This window comes from Opisthocomus hoazin, chromosome 10, assembly GCF_030867145.1.
Source record: "Opisthocomus hoazin isolate bOpiHoa1 chromosome 10, bOpiHoa1.hap1, whole genome shotgun sequence".
NCBI classification, from domain to species: Eukaryota; Metazoa; Chordata; class Aves; order Opisthocomiformes; family Opisthocomidae; genus Opisthocomus; species Opisthocomus hoazin.
In genome coordinates this window covers 32,164,309-32,187,812 of record NC_134423.1, presented here as the reverse complement: position 1 = coordinate 32,187,812, position 23,504 = coordinate 32,164,309, and the positions used below count along the sequence as shown (strand labels likewise).

At 57.5% G+C, this 23,504-nt stretch overlaps 1 protein-coding gene and 1 non-coding gene across 2 annotated transcripts in view; one reads left to right on the top strand and one right to left on the bottom strand.

The window, feature by feature from the left end:
• ADAMTS7 (ADAM metallopeptidase with thrombospondin type 1 motif 7) overlaps positions 1 to 23,485 on the bottom strand; it is a 53,692-nt gene extending 30,207 nt beyond the window's left edge. Inside the window, exons 1-14 of the mRNA XM_075431308.1 lie at positions 23,420 to 23,485; positions 22,806 to 23,160; positions 21,891 to 22,258; positions 16,899 to 17,070; positions 14,211 to 14,407; positions 13,050 to 13,133; positions 12,317 to 12,441; positions 11,128 to 11,277; positions 10,258 to 10,401; positions 5,276 to 5,420; positions 5,019 to 5,111; positions 3,933 to 4,078; positions 1,415 to 1,584; positions 1,045 to 1,178 (exon numbers count right to left, since the gene is read on the bottom strand). Coding sequence (XP_075287423.1) covers positions 1,045 to 1,178; positions 1,415 to 1,584; positions 3,933 to 4,078; positions 5,019 to 5,111; positions 5,276 to 5,420; positions 10,258 to 10,401; positions 11,128 to 11,277; positions 12,317 to 12,441; positions 13,050 to 13,133; positions 14,211 to 14,407; positions 16,899 to 17,070; positions 21,891 to 22,258; positions 22,806 to 23,160; positions 23,420 to 23,485 — 2,349 coding nt within the window. The remainder of the gene's footprint in view (positions 1 to 1,044; positions 1,179 to 1,414; positions 1,585 to 3,932; positions 4,079 to 5,018; positions 5,112 to 5,275; positions 5,421 to 10,257; positions 10,402 to 11,127; positions 11,278 to 12,316; positions 12,442 to 13,049; positions 13,134 to 14,210; positions 14,408 to 16,898; positions 17,071 to 21,890; positions 22,259 to 22,805; positions 23,161 to 23,419) is intronic.
• TRNAK-CUU (transfer RNA lysine (anticodon CUU)) lies at positions 23,247 to 23,319 on the top strand. Its single transcript has one exon. It is a non-coding gene; the product is annotated as a tRNA-Lys (tRNA).
• Positions 23,486 to 23,504: the final 19 nt, after the last annotated feature.

Genomic DNA, 23,504 nt, shown 5'->3' with positions numbered 1-23,504 from the left:
CGAGCCGGAGCCTTTTTGCACGATGGGCACAATATGGATGCCTCGGCTGCAATATGGTTCTCTAACGTATCCTTGCGGTCCTGCTGTCCTGTTCATACGCAGCGAGGAGCACGACCCACATTTCATTTGTACCTTTTCCAACCCAAGTCCCCAGGCAGCAGAGCCTGTCAGCACTGAGCCAAGTGGGGAAAGCCCCTGGGTCCTTGGCCCTGCTAGTCCTGCTCCAAAACACTTCCTAAAAATAATGTTTTATATCCTGCTGAAACTCTCTACAACTTGTGCCAAATCACAGAATCCCAGCATGGTGGGGGTTGGAAGGGACCTCTGTGGGTCCCCCAGCCCAACCCCCTGCCCAAGCAGGGTCACCCACAGCAGGCTGCACAGCACCGCGTCCAGGCGGGGCTGGAATATCTCCAGAGAAGGAGACTCCACAGCCTCCCTGGGCAGCCTGGGCCAGGGCTCCGTCACCCTCAGAGGGAAGAAGTTCTTCCTCGGGTTCAGCTGGAGCTTCCTCTGCTCCAGTTTGTGCCCGTTGCCCCTTGTCCTGTCGCTGGGCACCACTGGAAAGAGTCTGGCCCCGTCCTCCTGACCCCCACCCTGCAGATATTTAGAGGCATTTCTAAGGTCCCCTCTCAGCCTTCTCTTCTCCAGGCTGAACAAGCCCAGCTCCCTCAGCCTCTCCTCGCAGGAGAGATGCTCCAGTCCCCTCCTCATCCTTGTAGTCCTCCGCTGGGCTCTCTCCAGTAGTTCCTCATCTTTCTTGAACTGGGGAGCCCAGAACTGGATGCAGAGCCCAGAACTGGACGCGGGGCTTGTGCTCTGTTTCCATTAAGCTAGCACGGAGGCTGAAATACGGCCACACTGCGCACCTCGTGGAAGTAAGAAAAGCTTTCCGAGTGGTGAATGACAGAAGGAGTAAGCTCAGCCTGTCAGCGCGTGCAGGAGGGGACGGTGTTCACCCAAGGGACAAGGGGTCCTGCCCGCGTTTCCCCCAGCACGTGGGGTTCTCGGGCTCCCCCCCCAAGGCCCCGGCGCCGGACCCACCTTGCAGATGCCGTTGATGCACATGTCGCGGCTGGCGTTCATCTCGTAGCACGGCGTCCCGTCGATGACGGCATCGCGCAGCTTTTCTGCAAAGTACTCGTCCTCCGGCCGGCAGTGCAGCTCGCAGGGGTTGACTGGGGAACCCAACAGGCAGAAACGTAACCCAAGGAGCTGGGGACCACGTAACCATCTCCAAAAACATAAATTAACTCTGCAAGCCCAGCCATAACTTCAAATACAACACCAACATGCTGCAAGGCAAATTCTGCAGACACGAACAGCAACATGAAGCCGTTATCCAGGCTGTGTTTCAGGATTTTCACTGGGGCTGCAGGCAGAAACCTGGCAGCGGGCTTTGCTCTCAACTCACTGTTGTTGGGCACCGGCGTCCAGCGGTAGAGCTTCCCTTTGTAGAGCATGGGGTTGAACTGGCTGCACTGGACCTGGCGGAAGGAGGGCTTGTCGGGGGGACACGGCCTGACGTTGCAAATCCGGAACCGCTTCCGCTCCCCCAGGCAGTACCTGCCCCCGTACTTCGGCCTGTCCACGGGAGGGAACAGGGAAAAGCAGAGAATCACAGAAGGGTTTGGGTCGGAAGGGACCTTAAAGCCCATCTAGTCCAACTCCCCTGCCATGGGCAGGGACCCCTTCCACCGGCCCAGGGTGCTCAGAGCCCCATCCAGCCTGGCCTTGAACACTGACAGAACTTGAATTTCTCTGGGCAGCCTGGGCCAGGGCCTCACCACCCTCATCGTGAGGAATTTCCTCCTTCTATCTCATCTAAATCCACCCTCTCTCACTTTAAAGCCATTTACCCCTGTCCTATCAAATAAAGACCTACCACACACAAGGGGAAACTCCCTTCTTATTCAGAGCTAAGGGAGGGTGGTTTTGCATCTGCTGCTGAGGTTTGATCTCACGAGGCTGGGTCAAGCCTGAGCCCACCTGGAGCTCTCCCAGTTACAACCCCCCCACACCGCCCTGCTGCAGTGCTCACAGCAGGAAGCTGGCTACGAACTCAGCATCCACCCCGGCAGGATTCCCACTCCACAGAGCAAGCTTCTGAAACGCCTGTAACCCACAGCCCACATCCTTCTCCTCCGAGTCCCTCCTGGACCAGCTCCGTGCTGCTGCTGCCGGGCTGCGCTATGGGACCACGCAGGGAGAGACCCCGGACCAAAGGCAGCTTTCGCTGAGTAGTGGCTCTCAAGCTGGATTAGCTACACCTTGGGTCTCGTCCCTCTTGACACTCTCTCCTTAATACTGCCAGTACAGCCAATTTTATATGCCTAGCATATGATGCTATAAAACCAGTCTGAAGCCCCCCACCTCCTGCAGCCGCAGCCAGGCACCCTTCCCCGGGGGCAGAACTTCTGCCCCCCACGCCGGGTACCGTGGCTGACACGATGCCAGCGGTCCCACGGGCCGGGTCAGCCAGGCGCCCGCGCTGCGGCTGCTCCGGAGGAGCTGCTCTCCATCCCGCCCGGGATGTGCTGCCGACTCCGCTCCTCCGCCGCCCGAGCGAACAGCAAAGCTGCTGCTGGGCTTTTTGAAGTAAGGGGGACTTTAAAAGCAACAATAGGTTTTTCTCAGATGCCAACATGCTCACAAAATTCTGCCACCACCTCCTGATGCTTGCTTTTTGCTTTGGTCACAGCACTCTCCATCACCCACATCCCCACGACCTCATGAAAATTACTTTTCCTGTGACCAGTTAAGTCTGGGCACGCTTTGCTGGAGAAAATAAATTTAATCATTATTTTAGGGTTGTGTTTAGATACCCTGCCCTGAGGAAATGCCTGCGGGAGGAGGCCTGCCCAGCGCACACGTTTGTTCGCTCCATCCAACATGCAAAGCTGGAGATTTACCTACGGTGGCCAAAGCAAACAACTGCCCGGGGAAATTCTGCTGCTTTCCCAGTGCTCGCTCTCCTGCCTGCCCACAGCTGTGTTTAAAACACTCCATAAACTACGGCTGCACTTCTGCCACAAAACTCCTGTCAAACAGAAACTCAGCTCTTGACCTGGGACCGAGATTACGCAGCGCTTCTTCAAACAGCTCACCAGCGTGGGCTCAGAACAACGCGCCCCGGGAAGCAGCTGGGCAGCGAGCTCGGGGCTCACCAGCGAGCCTGCGCCCGCAGCCCTCCGAGCTCCGCAGGCCCCCGAAAAGCGACTGCCCCCGGAGCACTGCTCACAAAGCCCGATTCTCTCCCGGTCCCAGGGCGCTCCGACACCCGGGCGAGCTGGGGGCTTGGCTGAACCCAATGGCACAGCAACGTGGGGACCGAGGGGACATCCGGGGAGCAGAGGAGTCAGCCCAGAAATGATGGGATGGACAAGGCTGCTCCTCCGTCGGTGCCCGGACGCTTCCAGGCAGAGCCGGCGCTGGCAGGCGGGGGGGAGGCAGCCTCTGGCTGGGCACAGATCAGAAATCGCCCATGGAATGCAACGGGGTGATAAACAGCAGCAGAATATTTCAAAACGACTCTGAGTCAGGCTCAAAGAACGCCTGTTTTTCTTTTCTGTCACTGAAGGACACTGGCAATGTTTTACATCTGCAAGCACGGAGTCTTTGCTCGTTGAGTCGCCTTCAGCGGCTCGCTGCCTGCACGGGGTGGGAGCGACGCGCCCGTGGAAGGAGACGGAGCAAACCCTGCCGCTCCAGAGGCTGCTGCTGCCCGGCCGGCTGGATCACCCCGGGGAACGAACCCCCAGAGCTGCTCGGACTGCGAACTGCCAACAGCGCACATCTGCCGCGCGACGCAGACAGGGGAAGGACCGCACCGGCCAGGTGATGGTCCCCGGCTCTACGGGGTGACAGGGAAGCGCTGGGTTCCTCTCCTAAACAGGGCTCGGGGGAGCTCCGGGGAGCGAGGGCTCGCTTACGTGGGGCTGCTGCACTGCCTCTCAGCGCTCTGCACGCCCGCGCCGCAGCTGCGCGAGCAGGCAGCCCATGAGCTCCAGGAGCCCCAGCCGCCGTCGATCGCCTCGGGACGGTAACCCACCGGCACGCACTCGCCGTTGAAGCACCACTGCAGGGGGACAGGCCAGAAGAAGAGAAAACAAGGTTTAAGGATGCAATAATTCATGTTGAGTCAAAGAGCGGGGAGCACTGAAGCCCAGCACCCGTATTGCCCCGTCAAAATCCACGCTTTGCTCGCACAGAGGTGCCTGGGGGTCAGCTGGGCTCTGCCAGAGCCCAACACACCTCTAAGCGGTGGGAAATTCAGAGATGCTGGGCTGTTTGCCCAGGGCAACAGACCCAAACCTCCACCGAGGCCCCTCAGCAGGTGGATTCACAGCCCGACCTCGGCCCAAATGGAAGCACCAGCAGGGCGCAGCCACGGACTAAGGCAGGCAGGGGGTTTCGCAGGGAGCGGGGGCTAAGGGCAGCGTCACCCCTGCTGCTCTGGGGCCAGGGCTTCAGGAGGGGACACTGAACCGAACGAGGAGAGACGTCTACAGATATTTTTATAACTCCATAGTTTGATGCTGCTACCCCGGGCAGGAAAACCCTGTTCTGGAAGAGCAACGTACGTGGGCTCTGTCCCAGGGCTGCCCTGGTACCGGAGCCAGCGTCACCCATGAAGAGTGACCGGAGCTGGCTGCGCAGAGCTGCTCCCCTCTGCACCCTGTGCCCGGTGCAGCACCCACCGAGCTGCCGTGGGCGCAGCCGGACCCTCCATGCCCCGGAGCAGGGAGAGATGCCTCCTCGCATCTCCCAGAGACGAGCACCGGCCACCGCCGCAGATGGAGAGCAGAACAAGCCTTCTGCTCTCCCGCCGTGGGAATTAAGAGCGGGTTTCACCTTCGTCAGGCATCTTCAGCTTCAGTCCCCCCCTGGCAGCGGTGGGCGTTTGGGCAGAGCGAGGGCAGCGACTGAGCCTGTCCCCGTGTGCTGGAGCCTGCGAAACCCCCCCGTCTGCAGACCACGGAGTCTCGGCAGCCGCGGAGGGGACTGCTCCCCGTTACCTTGCTGTCCCCGCACGCCGTGCCGTCAACAGCAGCGTCCAGCTTGGAGTGGCACGTATTCCCCACCGTGCACCACAGCGTGTTGCAGACGCTCTGCAGAAAACACGGTTGCGCAGGACGTGGTTACTGCAACGGCCAACCCGTCGGCACAAATTTCATCTGCAGGGAGAGGATCGCCCCGTGCACAGCCCCCCACCCCCAGAGAGCCCTTCGGAGCCGCACGAGCCCGTGTTTTGTCGGGGGGGACCCCAACTTACGTCCATGTCGTCGCAGAAGGTGGAGTAGGCGCCGTACTGCAGCCGGCACTGGTGGCCCACGTCGTAGAGGACACCCGGGGGGACCAAGGGGTAGTCCAGCACCTCCCGGGCGGGGGGGTCATCCAGGCACAGCCCCCAGCCCCGGCTGAAACAGAGAGGTCAGAGCGGCATCACCACCGGCCCAGCACACCCGTGCAACGCTCCGGCAGCTGCTAACGGAGGAACCGAACAGCTCATTAACGTCCCACCATGATGAGAAGCAATTAGCATTTCTAGCTGATATGACCCCGGCTCTCCAATCAACCCTAGAGCCACTCCAGCGGCCGGGCACGTGCTGGTGCCTGATTTTTGGGGTGTGTGTCTGCTCCCAGCGTGATCACCCTGCAGTCCCCGGGCACGGTGGGTTGTGGGGAAGGCGAAGGGGCAAAGGCAGCAGCGGCTCCTCCATGCAGTTCCCGGGCCGGTGCCTTGCACGCTCCCACCTTCCCCCCTGAGATGCCCCGTCCTCCTGATGGAAAGCCAGAAATGTCATTTTCCCTGGGAATAAGCCCCTGAATTTTTGCTTTGCGACCAGGTCATCAGCTCTGTCCTCAGTCAGGACCCCGCTGTCGCTATACAAGGTGAAGGGTTTCACCGAATAAACATTTCATTGCAAGAAACAGACGCTGTCCCCGCGTTCGTACACCACGCTGACCCCAGAAACGTCCCTGCGGACACTGCAACCCGCGTGTCAACGCCCTGCTAACAGAAATAAACTAGACAGCCAGCAGCAAAACACGCTCACTCTCATATTTGCCGCTGCAAACAGTGCTCAAACTGTGCTGGACTGGACGTCTTTAGAGAAGAGGTATTAAAAGCGAGCCGTGAAGGCGGGCGGCGGCAGGCAGCCAGGCTGCGGAGCCGCGAGGGATGCTCCTGGCCGCCTCGCTCTCCTCCGAGTGCCTTTGCTATGATACTTCACAAACACGTGAGGAATTGCCACTAGTTCAGCTTTCAGTGTTGATTTAAACAAACTTGTTTCCAGCAAGGCAAAGTCTCCAGCGAGGGTTTCTCAGCAGATTAGATTACTTCAGCTTGTTGTGATTGGGAACAGGGCTAAATTAACCTGAAACAAGATTCCTTTTTAACCGACAGCAGCAACACAGGAACCAGGGCCAGCAGCACGGGAGAGCTCCCGCTCCGGGGTGCCGGCAGTGCCGCGGGGCGATGCTCTGCAGAACCAGCTCCCTTTCCTCCCTTTCCCATCCCACCCCAGTGAGGTCCACACCAGACACCCACAAACAGCTCACTTGGCTGGGGACAGCCCCTTAAAATACCACGTACGCATGTTTTTAGAAGCAGCTTCGCTGTTGGAAAAATCAGCAAACAGGTTGCTTTCAGCAGCCCAGGGGCTCGAAGGGCTCTGCTGCCCAGCCCACGGGAGCGGGAGCATCCCACCTCTCCCAGCCCAGCGGGGACGGAAGGGCGGCTGCGGGGCTGGGCTGGGTTAAGCGTGGATCGGGCAGCTGGACGCAGCGCTGCGGTGCAGCCTGTGTCAGGCACACAGTGCAGTCACCGCATCGCACCTCCAGAGGTATTTTCTTTACCTGCTGGTGGAGAACACTTAAAAAGAGTATTTTTGTAAAAAATTGACAGAATTATATCTTTGCTGGGAAAAGTCTAGGCTTAAGCACTGCGCTCCTGCACGAGCTACACGCGTGACACTGGTGCTCCTCTGGACTAGTTCACCCACCGCCTGTTCAGCGTGACCTGGATAGGCTGGAAAGCTGGGCAGACAGGAACCTGATGAGGTTCAACAAAGCCACATGCAGGGTCCTGCACCTGGGGAGGAACAACCTCATGCACCAGTACAGGCTGGGGTGGACCTGCTGGAGAGCAGCTCTGCGGAGAGGGACCTGGGTGTCCTGGTGGACGACAGGGTGACCGTGAGCCAGCAGTGTGCCCTGGCTGCCAAGAAAGCCAATGGGATCCTGGGGTGCATCAAGAAGGGTGTGGCCAGCAGGACGAGGGAGGTTCTCCTTCCCCTCTACACTGCCCTAGTGAGGCCTCATCTGGAGTACTGTGTCCAGTGCTGGGCTCCCCAGTTCAAGAAAGATGAAGAGCTACTGGAGAGAGTCCAGCGGAGGGCTGCGAGGATGATGAGGGGACTGGAGCATCTCTGCTACGAGGAGAGGTTGAGGGAACTGGGCTTGTTCAGCCTGGAGAAGAGAAGGCTGAGAGGGAACCTAATAAATGCTTACAAATATCTCAAAGGTGGGTGTCAGGAGGATGGGGCCAAGCTCTTTTCAGTGGTGCCCAGCGACACGACAAGGGGCAACGGGCACAAACTGAAGCAGAGGAAGCTCCAGCTGAACCCGAGGAAGAACTTCTTCCCTCTGAGGGTGACGGAGCCCTGGCCCAGGCTGCCCAGGGAGGCTGTGGAGTCTCCTTCTCTGGAGATATTCCAGCCCCGCCTGGACAAGGTCCTGTGCAGCCTGCTGTAGGTGACCCTGCTTGGGCAGGGGGTTGGACTGGGTGACCCACAGAGGTCCCTTCCAACCCCTACTATTCTGTGATTCTGTTCAGGGATCAGCACACCGGGCCCCGCGCAGCACCCCAAAACCTCCTCAAAACTGACCCTCCTCACCCGCGGATCTGCTCGAGGCACTTTCTGTCTCACCCCAGCTTACGGGAGAGGGCTCTGTCCCAGTACGGGGCGTGATTTAGATTTGCTGTCAGCCTTCCAGTGCAATGTTCAAAATCTACTTCTTCATTCAATGTTTTACAGTCGTCCTACCGGTCTCTTCAACCGGCCAAAACAGATTACTGAGCCAGCTGAAACTGGCAGGAGTTTCCTCTGGCTTTGCAGGGCTACGCAATAAACCACTCTGCAGTAAAAACACACAGGGGGCTGCGCTGCATCTGCCCGTTTCAGTCGTTCGCTCATGAGCTGGCTGATGGAGTAGATGCTCTGACGATTAAATCCCCATATGTTAGCAGGCTGGGAGGACCTGCAGATACTTTTGAGAGCAGGATTAAAATTCCAAAAGCTCTCCGAGAAGTGGAGGAAGGGTCCAAAAAGCCAGGACTGAATTCAATAAAAACAAAGGCGAGGACTGGAGCTCGGGAAGAATCCGCGGCACAAAGAAGGGCTCTGGCAGACCTGGCAGCAGGCAGGGCTGGGGAAGACCAGCCATCCCCAGGCTCCGGGAATGTGGGGACTGGCTGGAAAGAGCCCACAGCAGGATGATGGAAGAAGACCTCCAGCACTGTGCAGAGAGGCTGAAAAACTGGTTGCCTGGTCTAGAGGAAAGACCGAAGGGAGACGAGACAACCTGCAGCTGTGCCAAGGCGCTGCCGAGACGGAGGAGGCTGCTCCACGCCATCGCGTGCTCGTGGTGCAGGCAGGGCATCCACGAGGCACTGGACCCTGTTTTACACGGGTGTTGCACCAGCGGGGCTGGGAAAGAGCTCACGTCACAACGAGGGGTGGAGAGCAAAAAGCCTTACAGCATCTTCCAACTCCTCCGATGGTTAGAGGGGAAAATCACAGAACGTCAAGAAAGGCTCGTCTGGGAAGCGCTGGCACGACCTGGGGCTGACAAGATGCCCGGGTTCAGAGCGGTCCCTCCACCGCAGGAGCATCCCCACCCGCCCGGCACGGCCGCCCTCATTAGCCCGGCGGAGGGATGCTCGTTCCTCGGGGGACACCACTGCCACAGCAGGGAGGTGACCTCCTCCATCTCCCCAGGTGTCCGAGCGGGCTCCGACCCACAGCCTCGCCGAGGGGATGGCCCAGCCCTGCCGGCACCCAGGGCCTGGCCCGCAGCACCCGGGCCACGCTGCTGCCAATGACCGGCAGCATTCTCAGATACTTAAATGTTCAGCAGTGCTTGTAAAACAAGAAAATTTTGTAAAATAATAATCACCATCTGAGAGTGCCTTTTTTTCCCCCTCCCCTCTCAAACACGAGGTCTGTTCCAAGCACAGTCAGCAACCCCAGGTCAGCAGGGTCTCGTTTTCTGGCTTGCTCCTTCCCATTCTCCTGCCAACATGGTATTATGAGGCACTCATGGCTGTGCTGGCCAGGGGCCTCTCCCGTGCCTGGGGGCTGTCGCAGGCGGTGAAAGACGCCTGCTGGGCTCTGCTCCGCTCTTGAGGAAGCGCTGCCCCTTCCAGGGGGAGCAAAAAAGACCAAAAACCACCAGGTGAAGCATCCAGCTGCTCTGTTTCTTCCCTGTCGCAGCTCGTAGCAGCCCAAGGTCACGGCAAGCAGGAAATTCTTAATCCAAAAGTGAAGGTTAAAAGCAGAGGGCCAAGAACGCTGCGGGTGCGAGAAAGCTCCGTTCCACCGACAGCCATAAATCAACAGTAATTCACCCTGCGCGGGGGCCAAGCCCACGTGTTCCAGGCTGGATTTAGGAATGGGAGCTCAGCCCCAGGCAGCCTCCCCACCACGTAACTGCTGCTCCCTCCTCGCCCAGCTCTCCCCGTTTCTTGCTGATGGTCTCACTGTTTTCTAACTTTCCCGTAGCAAGGAAGGAAAATGTTTCTCCAGTGCAAGACACTGGCTGACAGACGTAAATGTCTGGACCGTGTTCCTAGGAACTTAATAACAACAGGCTGAAAAATCAGCCACGGGGTGCTAAAAATAAACAAATGCATGGAAGAATTTGGCTCGGTCTCGTTTCCTCACGCGGTGCCTCCTGCCTACAGCAAACATCATCTGCCCCGTGCAAAGCCCCGAAGAGAACTGCACAGAGCCTCGAGGGAATCCACTCCGGCTTCACTTGTCCAAGCCACAACCCCTGTGCCACCGCCCAAACGCTCGCGCTGCTTTCGTGTTCCGACCCCCATCCTTCACAGCAAGGACCGAGGCACAAGCGTCCCCACGGGCCCCGGGGCTGACTCCTGCACGCAATGGGCTGGCTCTGTCCCCGGCTGCAGCCCCGAGCCACCCCCTGCACCCCGTGAGCAAAGAGGAGGAGGAAGGGAGGACTTACTCGAGGAATCGTGTGATGTACTCCCGGCTGCAGCGGGACCAGGTGAGTGGGGACGTGTCATACAGGAGCTGTGGAGACATGATGAAAGGTCTTTTCCCAACTGGCTCACAGTCATTGCTGCTTCCATCATGCTGAATCCCAAAACTGTGTAAGAGCACAGTCCCACAAAGGAGAGGTGAGCCGCACGCCGCCACAACCGCGCAGCCTCTCTGCTTTCCAGCACACCGACACGTGACGCCGGACACGGCAAACCAGCCCGGCTCCGCGGGGACGCGCTCATTAACAGGCACCAGGGGAGCTGGCTGTGGGGGACATCTTAGCGATACCGGGGACACTGCCCTGAACTTTGTCCCATGCTTTTATTTCAGCTTTCTTACTGAAAACTCAGCTAAGAAAAAAGTAATGAGACTATTGAATAAGATGAAGTTAATTAAACTTACTAGGTACTTAGTTTTGCCATATAAAGATACCTATTATGAACTGTGACGTTTGAGTGAGGTTGTCAAAATGTAATTGAAAGTAGGGCAAGCAACATTCTGTCGCTGATTCTACCACAGATCCTATTTTAAAGTTTCTTAACAGGCAACCCTCCTCCCCAAAACCTTCAGCATCAGCAACAGAGGATAACACACAAATGCAGTTTGTTGAGGTTGCCTTGGATTATCTGATTGTCATTGAACCTGGGGCAACTAAAAACTTCACTCTGAAATGGAACTCCCAGGGTAAATTCCCCCGGGAGCAGGGGAAGGTTTGCACCAGCGAGGAACCGCTCCGCAATCTTCTCCCAACTTCCACCCGTGCCTTCTCAAGCCCTGACCGAGCAGCGCGGAGGACAGAGGTCAGAGGAGAGGAGGAGGAAGCTGATGGTACCTGTGTCCGAGCTCATGGGCCACGGTGAAGGCCAGGGGCAACCCCGTGTCCTCATTGATGTTGCAGCTCCTGTGGGGCTGGCACATCCCCGCCACGTGGGACAGCCCCAGGGTCTCGCAGGGTCTGTTCATCGCCGCGCAGATGTCCTTCCTGAGGCGACGGAGACAGCCAACACACAGACACAGAGCAAAGAGGGCGTTTGAGAGCGGCAGGACCCAACGCGAGGCGCAGGAAGGAGCACGGGACGCGTCCCAGCCCACGGAGGAAGACGCGCGGATGTTGGCCAAACAGAAGTGAGAACGGAGACATCCAACGTCTTTCCGCAACGGAGAGATTTACGACCTTTCCTTTCCCCTTTACTCTCCCGGTATCCCCAGCTTATTATTAAGCCTGATTAATGGGAACTGCTAGCCAGCCTGGCTACATTTATTCCATTGTATAAATAAAGCTGATGCTGGGAATAATTAAGCAATTACGACGTTGCCTGGGGAAGCACATCCCAGGGGTGCTGTGGTCCAGGGCAGAGGAGCTCCAGCCACCCAGCAAGAACAACTCCACTGAAGTACACGGCCTTAAGTGCCTTATTTCTGCTACAAAGCAAACTTTATGAAGAAGATAAAACTGTTGTGGGCTGTGAATCATCACACAAACCACCACGATACTGCCAACAGCCAAGCCACTGCAGCCTGAAACCATCAAACTACATTTTTACTGCAAGGTATATAAACTTGGCCTGAGGCACGAATTCCTGCGAGCTTCATGGGAGGTCAGGGGCCTCCTCAGAGGTTCCTCTGCCAACCCCAGCATCAGCCGCCAAGGGAAATAGGAGAGTTAATCCCTGCGTACACCTCCTGGGAGGATCCAGCCATCCTGGGGCTTGGCAACAGGGCCACGGTGAAAACCTGGTTTGGAAACCTCAACTGCTAGTCAACTGGGAGCTGGCTCTGGCTTTAAGCCTGAAGTCTGAGACCAGTTCTAGCCGTTAGGACCAGGTTATCTTCAAATTTCATTTAACGTATCTCACATGCAGGTGTCCAGGCAGGGCTCAGACATGGAGAAAGAGATTTCCACCGCTCCCACCGAGATGTTCCCTCGGCTGCCTGCCTGCCTGCCCAGCTGCCTGCAGCCAGCAGAGTTTCTGCTGCCAGCGTAGCACCCACAGCATAAAATTAGCCCAGGGGCACAATACCTTGTGAGCAGGACTGCGACGTCGTGATGCAGGGGATGGGAATCTCCTTTCACATTGATGCTTTTCTGCCATTTGCAAAAGCTTTTCAAGGTGTTGTCTGCGTGGTGGGAGATTTTCAGATCCTCCTGCCAATGTAATTAAAAGTCTGCTGTCATACTGCTGCCAGATCTGTTTGGTTTTTAGGATGCAGTGGGGAGGGGTCTGATCTCAAACGCATCAGGGTGAAATCAGGACTAACTGCCATCCAGGTGGCATTGCTCCATATTTATACTTTGTGGGCTGGGTGGGAACAGTCGATTTCTGCTTTCTTTTCAGCTGTGATTCAACCGAAACATTAAACCATCTGATACGGGGGCTTAAGCAACACTCAGGAAAACATCCTGTCCTGGCTGCTGGCGAAGGATGCAGCCGGGGAGCCCATCCGAGCGGCATCAGGCTCCCCAGGCGTCACCACTGCAGCCGTGAGCACAAACAACCAGCGACTCACAGCCCTCTGCCACCGCCGGCGATGCTCCGTTATCATAAATTGTCATAACAGACTCCTCTGACCATGCCGTCCCCCTGACTTTACCAGGGCTGCAGCCCACGCAGAAGACAAGGACGCAAGGCGCGGGCACCTGCATTTATCTCACGCCAGTTCATCCAGGCCATGAAGACAGCGCAGGAGAGGGCTCACGGGCTGCCAAGGGCAGCAACCCGTGCAGCCCAGCCAGCCCCTGTGGTTTCTTTTTACCTCCTCGTCCTCCAGCAGGATGAGCCGCACTATAGCGATGTTGATGGGGTTCCCGATGCTGGCGTGGTGGAACAGCCCTGCCACCTGCAACACACGAAAGCCAAAGAAATGAAGCCCAAAAGAAAGACCTTGCCCTGTGACACCACTGCTGGTAAGTACATCTGCAGGGGAAGGTGAGCTCGAGGGGCAGTTGCTGGAGGTTGTCGGCAAAATCTCGGGGAATTCCCCAAATTGCAAGACAACACCAGATGCAGACCTGGACTGAAGTGTTTGGAGTGCAATGATATCCATTTAAAACTGATATAATCTGTGTAGCACATTGCAACTCAGCCAGAAACGCCCAGGGGAACACTTCTGCTTTCACTCCCAACAGAGGTGTTTAACATCTCAAAGGAAGCCTGTGCTCTCTGTGTGCCTTCACCAACACCGAGAAACCCAGGGATGTTACCCCGAGGTCCTCTGCCCAGTCCCACCCTCTTTTCTGGCCATCAACCAAAGCCCTCTTCTGAAATGCAAATAGGTGCTACCACAGCAGCAGAAGAGTGAACAGACTAAACCAACTCACGCTGACTTATTTGCTTGTTTTATGGCACCAACAAACCCCTCCCCAGAACCCCAGTGGAGACCATCACAACCTGGTGGCTCCTTCCCTTCCCTATTCCTCTGCCGCATCATCCCAGGACAGCGATTCAAGTGTCTCCTGCTAGCCAGGCTAGTGCTGGCACCGGCTCCGATGGCAGCAGCCCTGGCGGGCACGGCCAGCGCCGAGTCCGAGGGAGGCTGAGTCCCACCACCTCCCTCCTCCAGAGCAGCCCTGCCCTGGGGCATCTCCCTGGGAGACCTTGTTATCCGTCCCCATGGTGGGAAGGAGAAGGGAACAGCCCTTGAGCCCCACGGGGAGCGAACCCGCTGCCGGCTGAGCTGCTCCTGCCTGCACGGAGATCTTGGCCTCGGGCTTGCTCACGCTGACCTGAGCTCCCGCAGCGGACGGAGCACTGAGCCGGGCAGAAAAGCCAAGGCGCAGGTGGGAACAGCCCGCCTGGCGACAGGTTTGCTGAGGTCCCACCAAGGATGAGTCCTGGCAAGCCCAGTGGTCTTTATGTCTCATAGCCACGTCCCCAGGGACCTGGCGGCTCTGCTGCTGAGAGGACCAGGACTCACCATGTTCATCACGGTCAGCACGTACTTCTCTATGTTCTCACTCCCGTGGTATTCTACCATCTTGGTGTCTGCCACCACCAGCGTTTCCACCCACTTCTCCTTGCTGATGGAGCGCTGCTTTATTCTTCTCTTCCTGTGCTGCTTCTGTTCCCATCTTTCCCTCTGCTTCTCAGACCTCTCCAGGCTTTCCTGAGATTCTGAGGGATTAAAAGGGGGAAAAAGACTTGTTTGTTTGGTTTTTTTTTGTAAAATTTCTGCAACTTTGGTAAAATATCAAGGCTTTTTTTATTTTTTCACTTCAAAGACATAACCTTTCGGTGTTGAGAAGGGGGTTCCATGCTTAGACCCATAACCTATGTGTATTTTACTGCGCTATATGTTCCAAAAAATCACTGGAGGGTGAAGACTCTGACCTCAGTCTGTTGCACAGCAGCATTAGCATGATAGGAAAAAAAAAAAAGCGAATTTGAAGTAATTTCTTTGACTGGAACAGGGTCTGCAATATTCCACGAAGAACGTGGAGCCTCCCAGAGCAGAGTGCTTATGGTTCGTATTGACACATGAATTCACAGGCAGCCCTGCAGAGATGCTGGAGCATGCACCACTGAGAAGAACCCCAGTGGCTCAACGTTTCTGGTTATCACCACCAATCTGCATTTTGCAGAGAGAGACAGCTCCCCAAACGATAAACTCCGTGCCCCCAAAGCTGGACTGATGTCTTGAGCCAAATCCCGAAGATCGTCGGTGTCCTGGGCAACACCGAGACGTTGCAGGACTGCACAGAGATTTCCTCGGCCACATGGAGACCGAACTCTGCTCCCTCCCGGGGAGAAACAAGGGGAACATTCACGGGGCTGAGAAGAGTCAGGAGGTGGAGGCGAGCTCGGCCGCTCCTCACGCACACCAGCCACTGGGAATTCTCATGCGGAGCCTTTTCCTGTGACACTGCTCCGAGATCAGGGTCAGGGTCAGCCCCAAGCTGGGGAAAGGCTTTACAAACCACATCCCACACAGTGGGAACTGTTTTATGACCAGTTTCTAAGCGCTCAGCTTTACTTTGTTAACAATGGACTTCTACATTTTATGGACTACACTGTACACTATCTGTGAAAGAGTGTTTTAGCCCCCAGCCTGAAAAATCCCAAGTATCTGGATAATTTGATGCATTGCTAATACCCCTGTGACAGCTGAATCGCAGCAGCTTCCTTGGAGCTTGGTTCCACCGTCTCCTTCGCTGCTAAGCTTCCAGCCGGGACGTGAAGGTGCCGCAGAGAGGACGGGTGCCGAGGGCTCCCAGGATCCCAGGGAGAGCTCGCATGGCATTTTCCGTCTGCGATCCTTCCCAAACGCTGGCCCAGCTGTACACACAGGCTGCACCACGTACTGCCAGAAGCTAAATAATACCCAACAGCCTAACACCATCTGGCCGTGCAGTGTTTTGCAAAGAAAACCAGCAATGCATCAGTACAAAACGAAAGGTTTGCAGTAATTAAAGCCCTGCAGACTTTTGGGTTCCTTTCCAGGGCGCACACACATCGCGTCCACTTTGCCAGCCCAGACTGCAGCAGAGATCTGCACGCATTGCACACGGGGCAGAGTACACCCAGAGAAATTCCTTTACAACAAATAGACGTAAAAGTCTAGAAGGAGCTATTATGATTATTACCATAGATTAAATAATGAATTTAGATCAACAGAAGAATGCCTAAAGATAATGTGGTTATAGAAAAAACCCTCCCATTTTCCAAAAGCAGAGCGCTCCAGGATATCTGCAGCACAAGATGCACCGCCTGGGAGACGCAGCTTCACCGACACAGACAAGAGCAAAGGGCCCATGAGCTGCTGGGGATGCACCGAGTTCGTCATCGCTTGAGACCTTGGCTTCGGAAGTTTATCCAGCCCATCTGCTCGAGGCAGAGGAGAAGGAACCGGCACGCACTCTGCCCCGCAGCAGAGAGACTCCTGGGGCAGCGACCGGGTTTAACTCCGACAGTCCAATGCCCTGGCAGGTCAGAAACCAATGTTTGGAAGGAAATGAATACAAATACTCAGCCTCCACGCCATGGGACGCTTGCCACAGGGCCGGGAGGAATAGAGGAGAGTGAGAGCCCTGAGGTGTAACACGCATTGAGTCGTGTGTGTGAGAAACATAAGCAAATACAGAAAAGTTGGCAAGAGAAAAAGACCCAGCCCTGTGCTCTGCATTGATTCCTCTGACTTGTGGGCTCCAGACATCGATGCCACAAACCCACTGCCTGGTGCTCAGCAGGAGAGCTCTCTGAGCAGCAATTTAAAGAGCCTTCTCATAATAAAAACACTTGTGGGAGCAGTTGCGTGGGCAGCCCTGGGGCCACGGGGCTGACCCTGAGTGAGCTGGCTGTCCCCTCCCCGCTGCTCACTCAGCTTTTTGCTCCGAGGGTTCTCCTTCTCGCCAGCCTACGCGGCAAGAGGGACCACCGGCTCAACTTGCAAAACTCAAACGAAGAGCAACCGGTGTCATTGATGGATGCTGGGAGCTCAACACGGGAGCTGAATGCCCGGGTTTGAGACTGACAAGTCTGCAGAAGCAACACCCAGGGCTAAGGCTTGGCTCTGCTCCCTTTATCTGCTTGTGATGGGCTTCATGCGCATCCCGGGACCCAGGTGCTACCAGCTCGCTGCAAAACTGCAAGAGAAAGGGGACCATACCTCGCACGCCGCAGGTTTCCCGCGGAGCTGGTGGCCTTCTGCCTCGCTCTGCCCCGTGCTCGGGCGCCTGGCGTTTGTACACCCTGTGCGGCTGCGCCGCTCCGTCCTCCCGAAAGCTGGTGGACACCGGTTCGATGAAATAGTCCTCGTTCATGAGCCGAAACACGCCTTTCTGGCAAGGAGAGACAAAGCTGTCACAGCGAAGCCATCTGGACCTAGCACAGACCGACACTGAAGAACCTGGGAATGGGAGAGGTTGGCAAAATTTTCCAGGAAGAAACAGGTCTACTCGACAGAAGCTGCTTTTATGGATATTTTGAGCTCTAAACTCCCAGACGAAAGAGAGCAAGCCAGCATGGACTGATCATCAAGAAAGCAAAAAGCTACAGAGCTCCCATCACAAAGTGCAGCTGGGTGGTGACCCCAATGGGTGTCTGAGAGCGAGGAGCTCAGGGGCTGCAGGGACGCAGAGACGGAGAAATGCCTTCTCCAGAGAACCAGAGCACGCCAGCAATACGCACATATGGTCTCGGACTGTGCTCCCACCACCTCTCCCTGACCTTCCCGGAGATGCTCGGGGGAGTCCCGGCAGACAGCCCAAGAGATGGCTTTGACCACAGTGCAGCACCCACGCTTTGAGTAAGGGTTGCACAAGCGAAGGTGTTTTCCTAACGACATCCTCGTAAGACACAGCTAATTGCTCCTGGCCTTTTGCGCTGCCGAAGCACCACCCCTGTGAGCCATCAGGCTGCAGACTTCCCGTGGTCAAAGACCAGAAAACCTCCAGGGACGGGGAACCTGCAGCAGCACTGGATCACGGCAGGAACTCCGATCAAAGAAAGCCAGTCCCGGGACACAGAGCACGGCCCCTCCACGCAGCAACGGGAGGGTGTGCTGTTGGCATCTCTCCTTCAGCAGGACACTACATCCTACAGAATCCCAGCATGGTGGGGGTTGCAGGGCCCTCTGTGGGTCACCCAGCCCAACCCCCTGCCCAAGAAGGGTCACCCAGAGCAGGGGACACAGCACCGCGTCCAGGCGGGGCTGGAATATCTCCAGAGAAGGAGACTCCACAGCCTCCCTGGGCAGCCTGGGCCAGGGCTCCGGCACCCTCAGAGGGAAGAAGTTCTTCCTCGGGTTCAGCTGGAGCTTCCTCTGCTTCAGTTTGTGCCCGTTGCCCCTTGTCCTGTCGCTGGGCACCACTGGAAAGAGCTTGGCCCCATCCTCCTGACACCCACCTTTGAGATATTTGTAAGCATTTATTAGGTCCCCTACAACTTTTTTCGGTTAATTACGACCCCTCCAACCTCACCCGGCAGCATGACGTCGTTACGGACCCCCCCCAGACCCACCTCAGGAGCCAGCAGCTGCATTGGCCCCGTGGGACTTTGCTTGGGGTGGGCAGCTTCCCCCCTCGGACCGGGAGCTCCCACCGGAGCCGGCCACGCCGCTCGGGCAGCCAGGAGTGGTTTGTAAATGTATTTTGTGCTGTGTGACAACTCCATCTGCCCCGGTGTGCTTCCAGCAGCCCTGCGGTGTCCGGAGCAGGCTGAGGTGTCCCGTGCATGCTCGGGAGCCCAGTCATGCCCAGCTTTGCTCCCCATGCTCTTGCTCTGATGTCTTTGTTACTTTCACACCCCAGCCCAAGGCAGGGACAAAAAGAGATGAAAACACGCCTCTACAACTGCTCCAAACGCTTCCCAGACACAACAGGACGGAGCCTACTAATGATGCTTTCTCACCACTCATCTAGAGCCGGGGAAGAGAAAATGGCTTCCTCCCTACTTAACCCCTCACAAACGTAAAATAACAAGCAGGAAGCACCACGGGGACGGGGAAGGAAGGGAAGGGGGCCACAGATACGATTTCTTCCCTGTCTCCTGATGCAGGTTATTCTGAGCCTGGAAGGGAACAGAGATCGCTGCCCCAGCTGAAATCTGCCCGGAGTGCCCTGCCCAGGCACAGGTTTCGTCACTGGTCGGTTCTGTGGCAGCACCGAGTGGCACTTGCTGCCCGTGGGAGGGTCCAGTTCTCCCTGTTTAAAACACACCTGGATGATCTTTCTGCATCTGCAGAGTCCCAGTTCGCCCCAGTAAGCAGTGCCAGCAACCCTAACCCTTGTCTTCTGCTCCCTCACCATGGTCTGCAACACGAGTGAGAAACCGCCTTGGAGAAGGTGCAATTGCACTGGCACAACTACCCAAGCGAGAGCAGAACCCAGCTCTTACGCCTCTCTTTTATTTTAAAATCATTGACAGGAGGAGTTTAAAGCCTTACAGCAGCGTTGTAAGAAAGGTGAAGCCTGGTCACGGGAACAGGGATCTCGGAGTTTGGCCACGGGTGTCAGATGAGGTACAACCACCGCACGCTCCATCAGCCACCGGTGCTGGGGCCGGGGCTGCACCGGCGACGGGGACCTCGGCCCGTCGAGGCGCGGGCGCGATGCGGCTCAGCACACGCGGTGGCCCAAGCAGGCACGTTGGCACAGCCCACCCGCACCGAACCGCAGAGTGCTTCCAGTGCAGCAACGCTGGGCTTGAAACGCGAGCCATCGCCACCACATGCAATACACTGCCCTGGCCTACAGCTCTACGCTTTCCCCTCCACGCTTTCCCACACCAGGAGTATGTTCCTTGTTTACAACTTGTAGTACCAACCATGCTTACACGCGATGTGCGAGTAGCTCCCTGTAATGAAGCAGTAGCTCAGAACACACTTCACTTAACTATTATGAGACGTGCAGCACACTGCTAAGTGCAGTTTTCTGTGGATTAATATTTGTCTGACAAAAAGCCACGGTTATTTTAAGTCTGAGTAGAGAAGGTTTAAAGCAACTTCAGGCTGAGTTTTGCTCACTACTCGCAGTTTGTGGGCTGCAGAACCTGTCACAACATTGTGCTAATGCCTTTGGTGAGCTAGCAATTTCTTCTGCTTCTTAAAAAATAATACTAATCCACAGCATTTGCACGATACTGCTCATTTTCAACACACTTTACGGACCTTAATGACGGGGTTCGCCAAGTACCACTATGAATGGGTGCCTTCAGGTGACACATTACGTGGATGGCAAATTACTTAATGAGTAACTTCTTTTTTCGCCCTCCCTTCTGTGGTTAATTCACAAAGAGAAATTTAACCCTCTTAACCAGAATATATTTGAAACGACCTAGGTGCACATAGAATCACTGAATCATGAAGGTTGGAAAAGACCTCCAAGATCATCAAGTCCAACCGTCACCCCAACACCCCCACACCTGCTAAACCATGTCCCCAAGTGCCACAGCCACACGGTGTTTGAACCCCTTCAGGGATGGGTACTCCCCCACTGCCCTGGGCAGCCTGTCCCAACCCCTGACCACTCTTGCAGGAAAGACATTTTTCCCAATCTCCAACCTGAACCTCCCCTGATGCAGCTTGAGGCCATCGCCTCTCGTCCTGTCGCTGGTTCCTGGGGAGCAGAGACCAACCCCCCCTCACTGCCCCTCCTGTCAGGGAGCTGCAGAGAGCGAGAAGGTCTCCCCTCAGCCTCCTCTTCTCCAGCCTGAGCAGCCCCAGCTCCCTCAGCCACTCCCCACAGTTCTTGTTCTGCAGCCCCCTCCCCAGCCTCGCTGCCCTTCTCCGGACACGCTCCAGCCCACTCAATATCAGCAGCTCGGGTTTGCCCGACTCACGCTGCAAGACTGCATTTCTAAGCCCGACGGCAGCCGTCAGCTTGCTGGCAGGATGAGGCCACGCAAACATTCCCAGAACCATCACGTACTACCGGGGTGTCCATGTGCCAACTGATGTTCACAGGAGCGTTCACACCTTCTGCTTCTGTGTACGTGGCAGCCACCTGTGCTCCTCTCGTGCAAACATTCACAGAAAAACAAACCCAAAGGCTGTAGGTCCCCCCAAGTCCATCGGTCTGTTCTTTATCTGAATGATGGGCCTAGGTGTTTTCTGCAGCCTTCACCCCCCTGGAGACGTGGGTGCTGCACGAAGCACAGGGTGCCGGACCCCCTCAGCTGCTGTTAAATTTAGCAGGGAAAAAGCAACCCCGACACGTTTCTGGATGTGCCCAGCTCCTGCCCTGCCAGTCCTGCCCCACGGGGACGGTCTGAGCTCTCTTCTCGCAGCTCGGGGTGACGGAGAGGCAGCAGCAATGCTCCCCGCCACACGCTGTGCCCTCCCCGCAGCCCCGTGCCTGCAGACAGAGCGTGGTGATTCGGGTGGCCTCCGCAGAGCCCCCATCTAAAAGCCACCCCGCTCCACCGGGCTAGCTCAGCGCACAGACACACGCTCGCTTGCCTTTATTTAAACACAGGAAGCTTAAAATGCAAACACGGCTCCCAGCTGAACGAAGCCACCGGCTGGGGACGGGGGTCTGGGCAGCATGGAAGCTGTCACGGCACGCTACGTCTGCCAGCCCCTGAGCGGGTTTAAACCCCGTGGGGACCCGGTGCCTGCGGGAGCTGGGTGCCAGCTCATGCAAGATACGGACATTGATGCCAAAGCCCTGAACTTGCCTTGCCAAGCGGCGACCCGAGGGTCTTATTTGCGAAAGCAACTTTGGCTTTCAGCAAAACTTACGCTCTTCCAGGTCACCATCGCTTTCAAAAACGTTTGCAGTGCCTTAAGGCAGGGGAGGTGTGCACAAAACAGAAAGAAGTTTCACTATAGGCGAGCCGTACTACCACAAACACCTCCCCGTTCCAAACGCCTTGCACCCAGACGTGCTTCTCATCATCCTACGCTTGTGTACGAGAAGAGGAGGCGACATGAGAATGGCTCTCTTTAGGAATTTGGACACAAACAAGTAAACACAGTCCCAGAGAGTTCCCAAACCACTGGAATCCGTGGGAAATTTACACTCAGCTCATCCACCGCCGCGTCAAACGTCCACAGTGAGATCCTGACTCTGTCAGGAGGAGCTTTGCTATCGCTTTCAGCGGAAAATAAAGGATCTCACACAGCTCCTGCTATTTCCTTACTAAAAATCTCGGCACTTACCAGGCCATCACACGTGCTGAGCGCGGCCAGGCCTCCCGCCAGCGCCCGGCTCCGAACCTCCCCGATCATATGGCAGGAGTTGCGCGCGCGGGGCTGGATCTTGGCGCCGGCGATCCCCCCGTATCGCCTCTCGCTGACGAACCCCGGCGCCAGGAGGTTGCTGTTCAGGCTCAGCTTGAACCTCAGGGGTTGTCCTTTGTAACGCAGCTCGTAGAAGGCGAGGAACTCGCTCCCGGAGGAAGGAGACCTCCGGCGAAGGGCTCGGTGGGACAAGTCGTAGGAGAGGAACGATCCGCTCTCGTCGACCTTGATGGGATGGACCACGTCGCTGCTGGAGTACGGCGGGGCAGGCTCTGGGGAGAAAGCGGCTCAGCGGTTAGCTCTCGGGTTCATCACCTTCCCGCTCCCACCCCTTCCAACTCCTGAGGCAGCTCTGCGGGGTCAGGCACCCAAACACCAGTTGGACCTGGTAACTGGTGTCCAGTGCGGCCGCGGAAGGCGCGGCGGGGAGCAGGGAGGGCAGGGGCCCAGCGGCTGGGGTGGTCGGCGGGAGAAGGTTGAGGGCAGGGTAGGGAGGGATGGAGGTGGGTAAGGGGGGACCGTGCAGCCCCAGGCTTCCAGGCGCACGGTCCCGCCGTTTGGGGGCCGGGAAAAAAACCAAACCCACCCCAAACCCCCCAAACCCCAGCTTTGAAACGGTGTTCGGCAGCCGCCCCTGAGGGCAAAGCACCCCCCGGGCACCGGGCGCGCCGGGGGGGAGGTGGGGAGCCGGGGCCCGGCCCTGCCCAGCCCGCCCGAGCCGCGGGGAGAGCCCGGCGCGGGGGGCGCGGCAGCGGCGGGGGGCAGCGAGTGGGCTGCGGGGCTCCGGGGGCTGCCGGGGCTGCCGGGGCCGCCGCTCCCCCCCCCCCCTCAGACCTGCCCCTGCCGCCCCTCCGCCCGCGGCCAGCGCCAGCGCGGCCGCCAGGAGCGCGAGGCCGCCCGGGGCCGGCATGGGTGCGGGCAGCGCGCGGCTCAGCGCGCGCGGCGCCTCCTCAGCGCGCCCGGCGGGGCGGGGGAAGGGGGCGGGGCTCCGCGGCGGAGGAGGGCGCGGCCAGGGCCCGGGCAGCGCTCGGCTGCCGAAGCGGCCCGAGAGCGCCCCCCCGCGGCCGCCCGGCGCAGAAGCGCGGCTGAGGCCTCGCCCTTCTTTTTCCCGAGGGGGGGGAAGTGCGAAATCCCGCTCCGCTCCGCTCCCCCCCCTCTCCCGGAACGGTCGCGCCGCCCTCGGGAGGGCCTGTTTAATTAGGAAAATGATAATAGCCAATATGCAAATGAGCTGAGGAGGCTGCTATATAGGGGGAGGCAAAACTTGTCTAGTAGGCCCGGCTAGCTCAGTCGGTAGAGCATGGGACTCTTAATCCCAGGGTCGTGGGTTCGAGCCCCACGTTGGGCGGCTTAGTTTTCCCTTTTTTTTTCCCCCTGTGTATATATATTTTTGTTCCCCCCCTCACGGCCCCCGCAGCCAGCAAGCGACAACCAAGCCGACACCGCACCTTCCCGCACCGCGGGGCCTGGACGCAGGGTGCTGGGGCCGCGCCGCAGACTCTAACTCCCAGCATGCCGCGGGGGGGGGGGGGC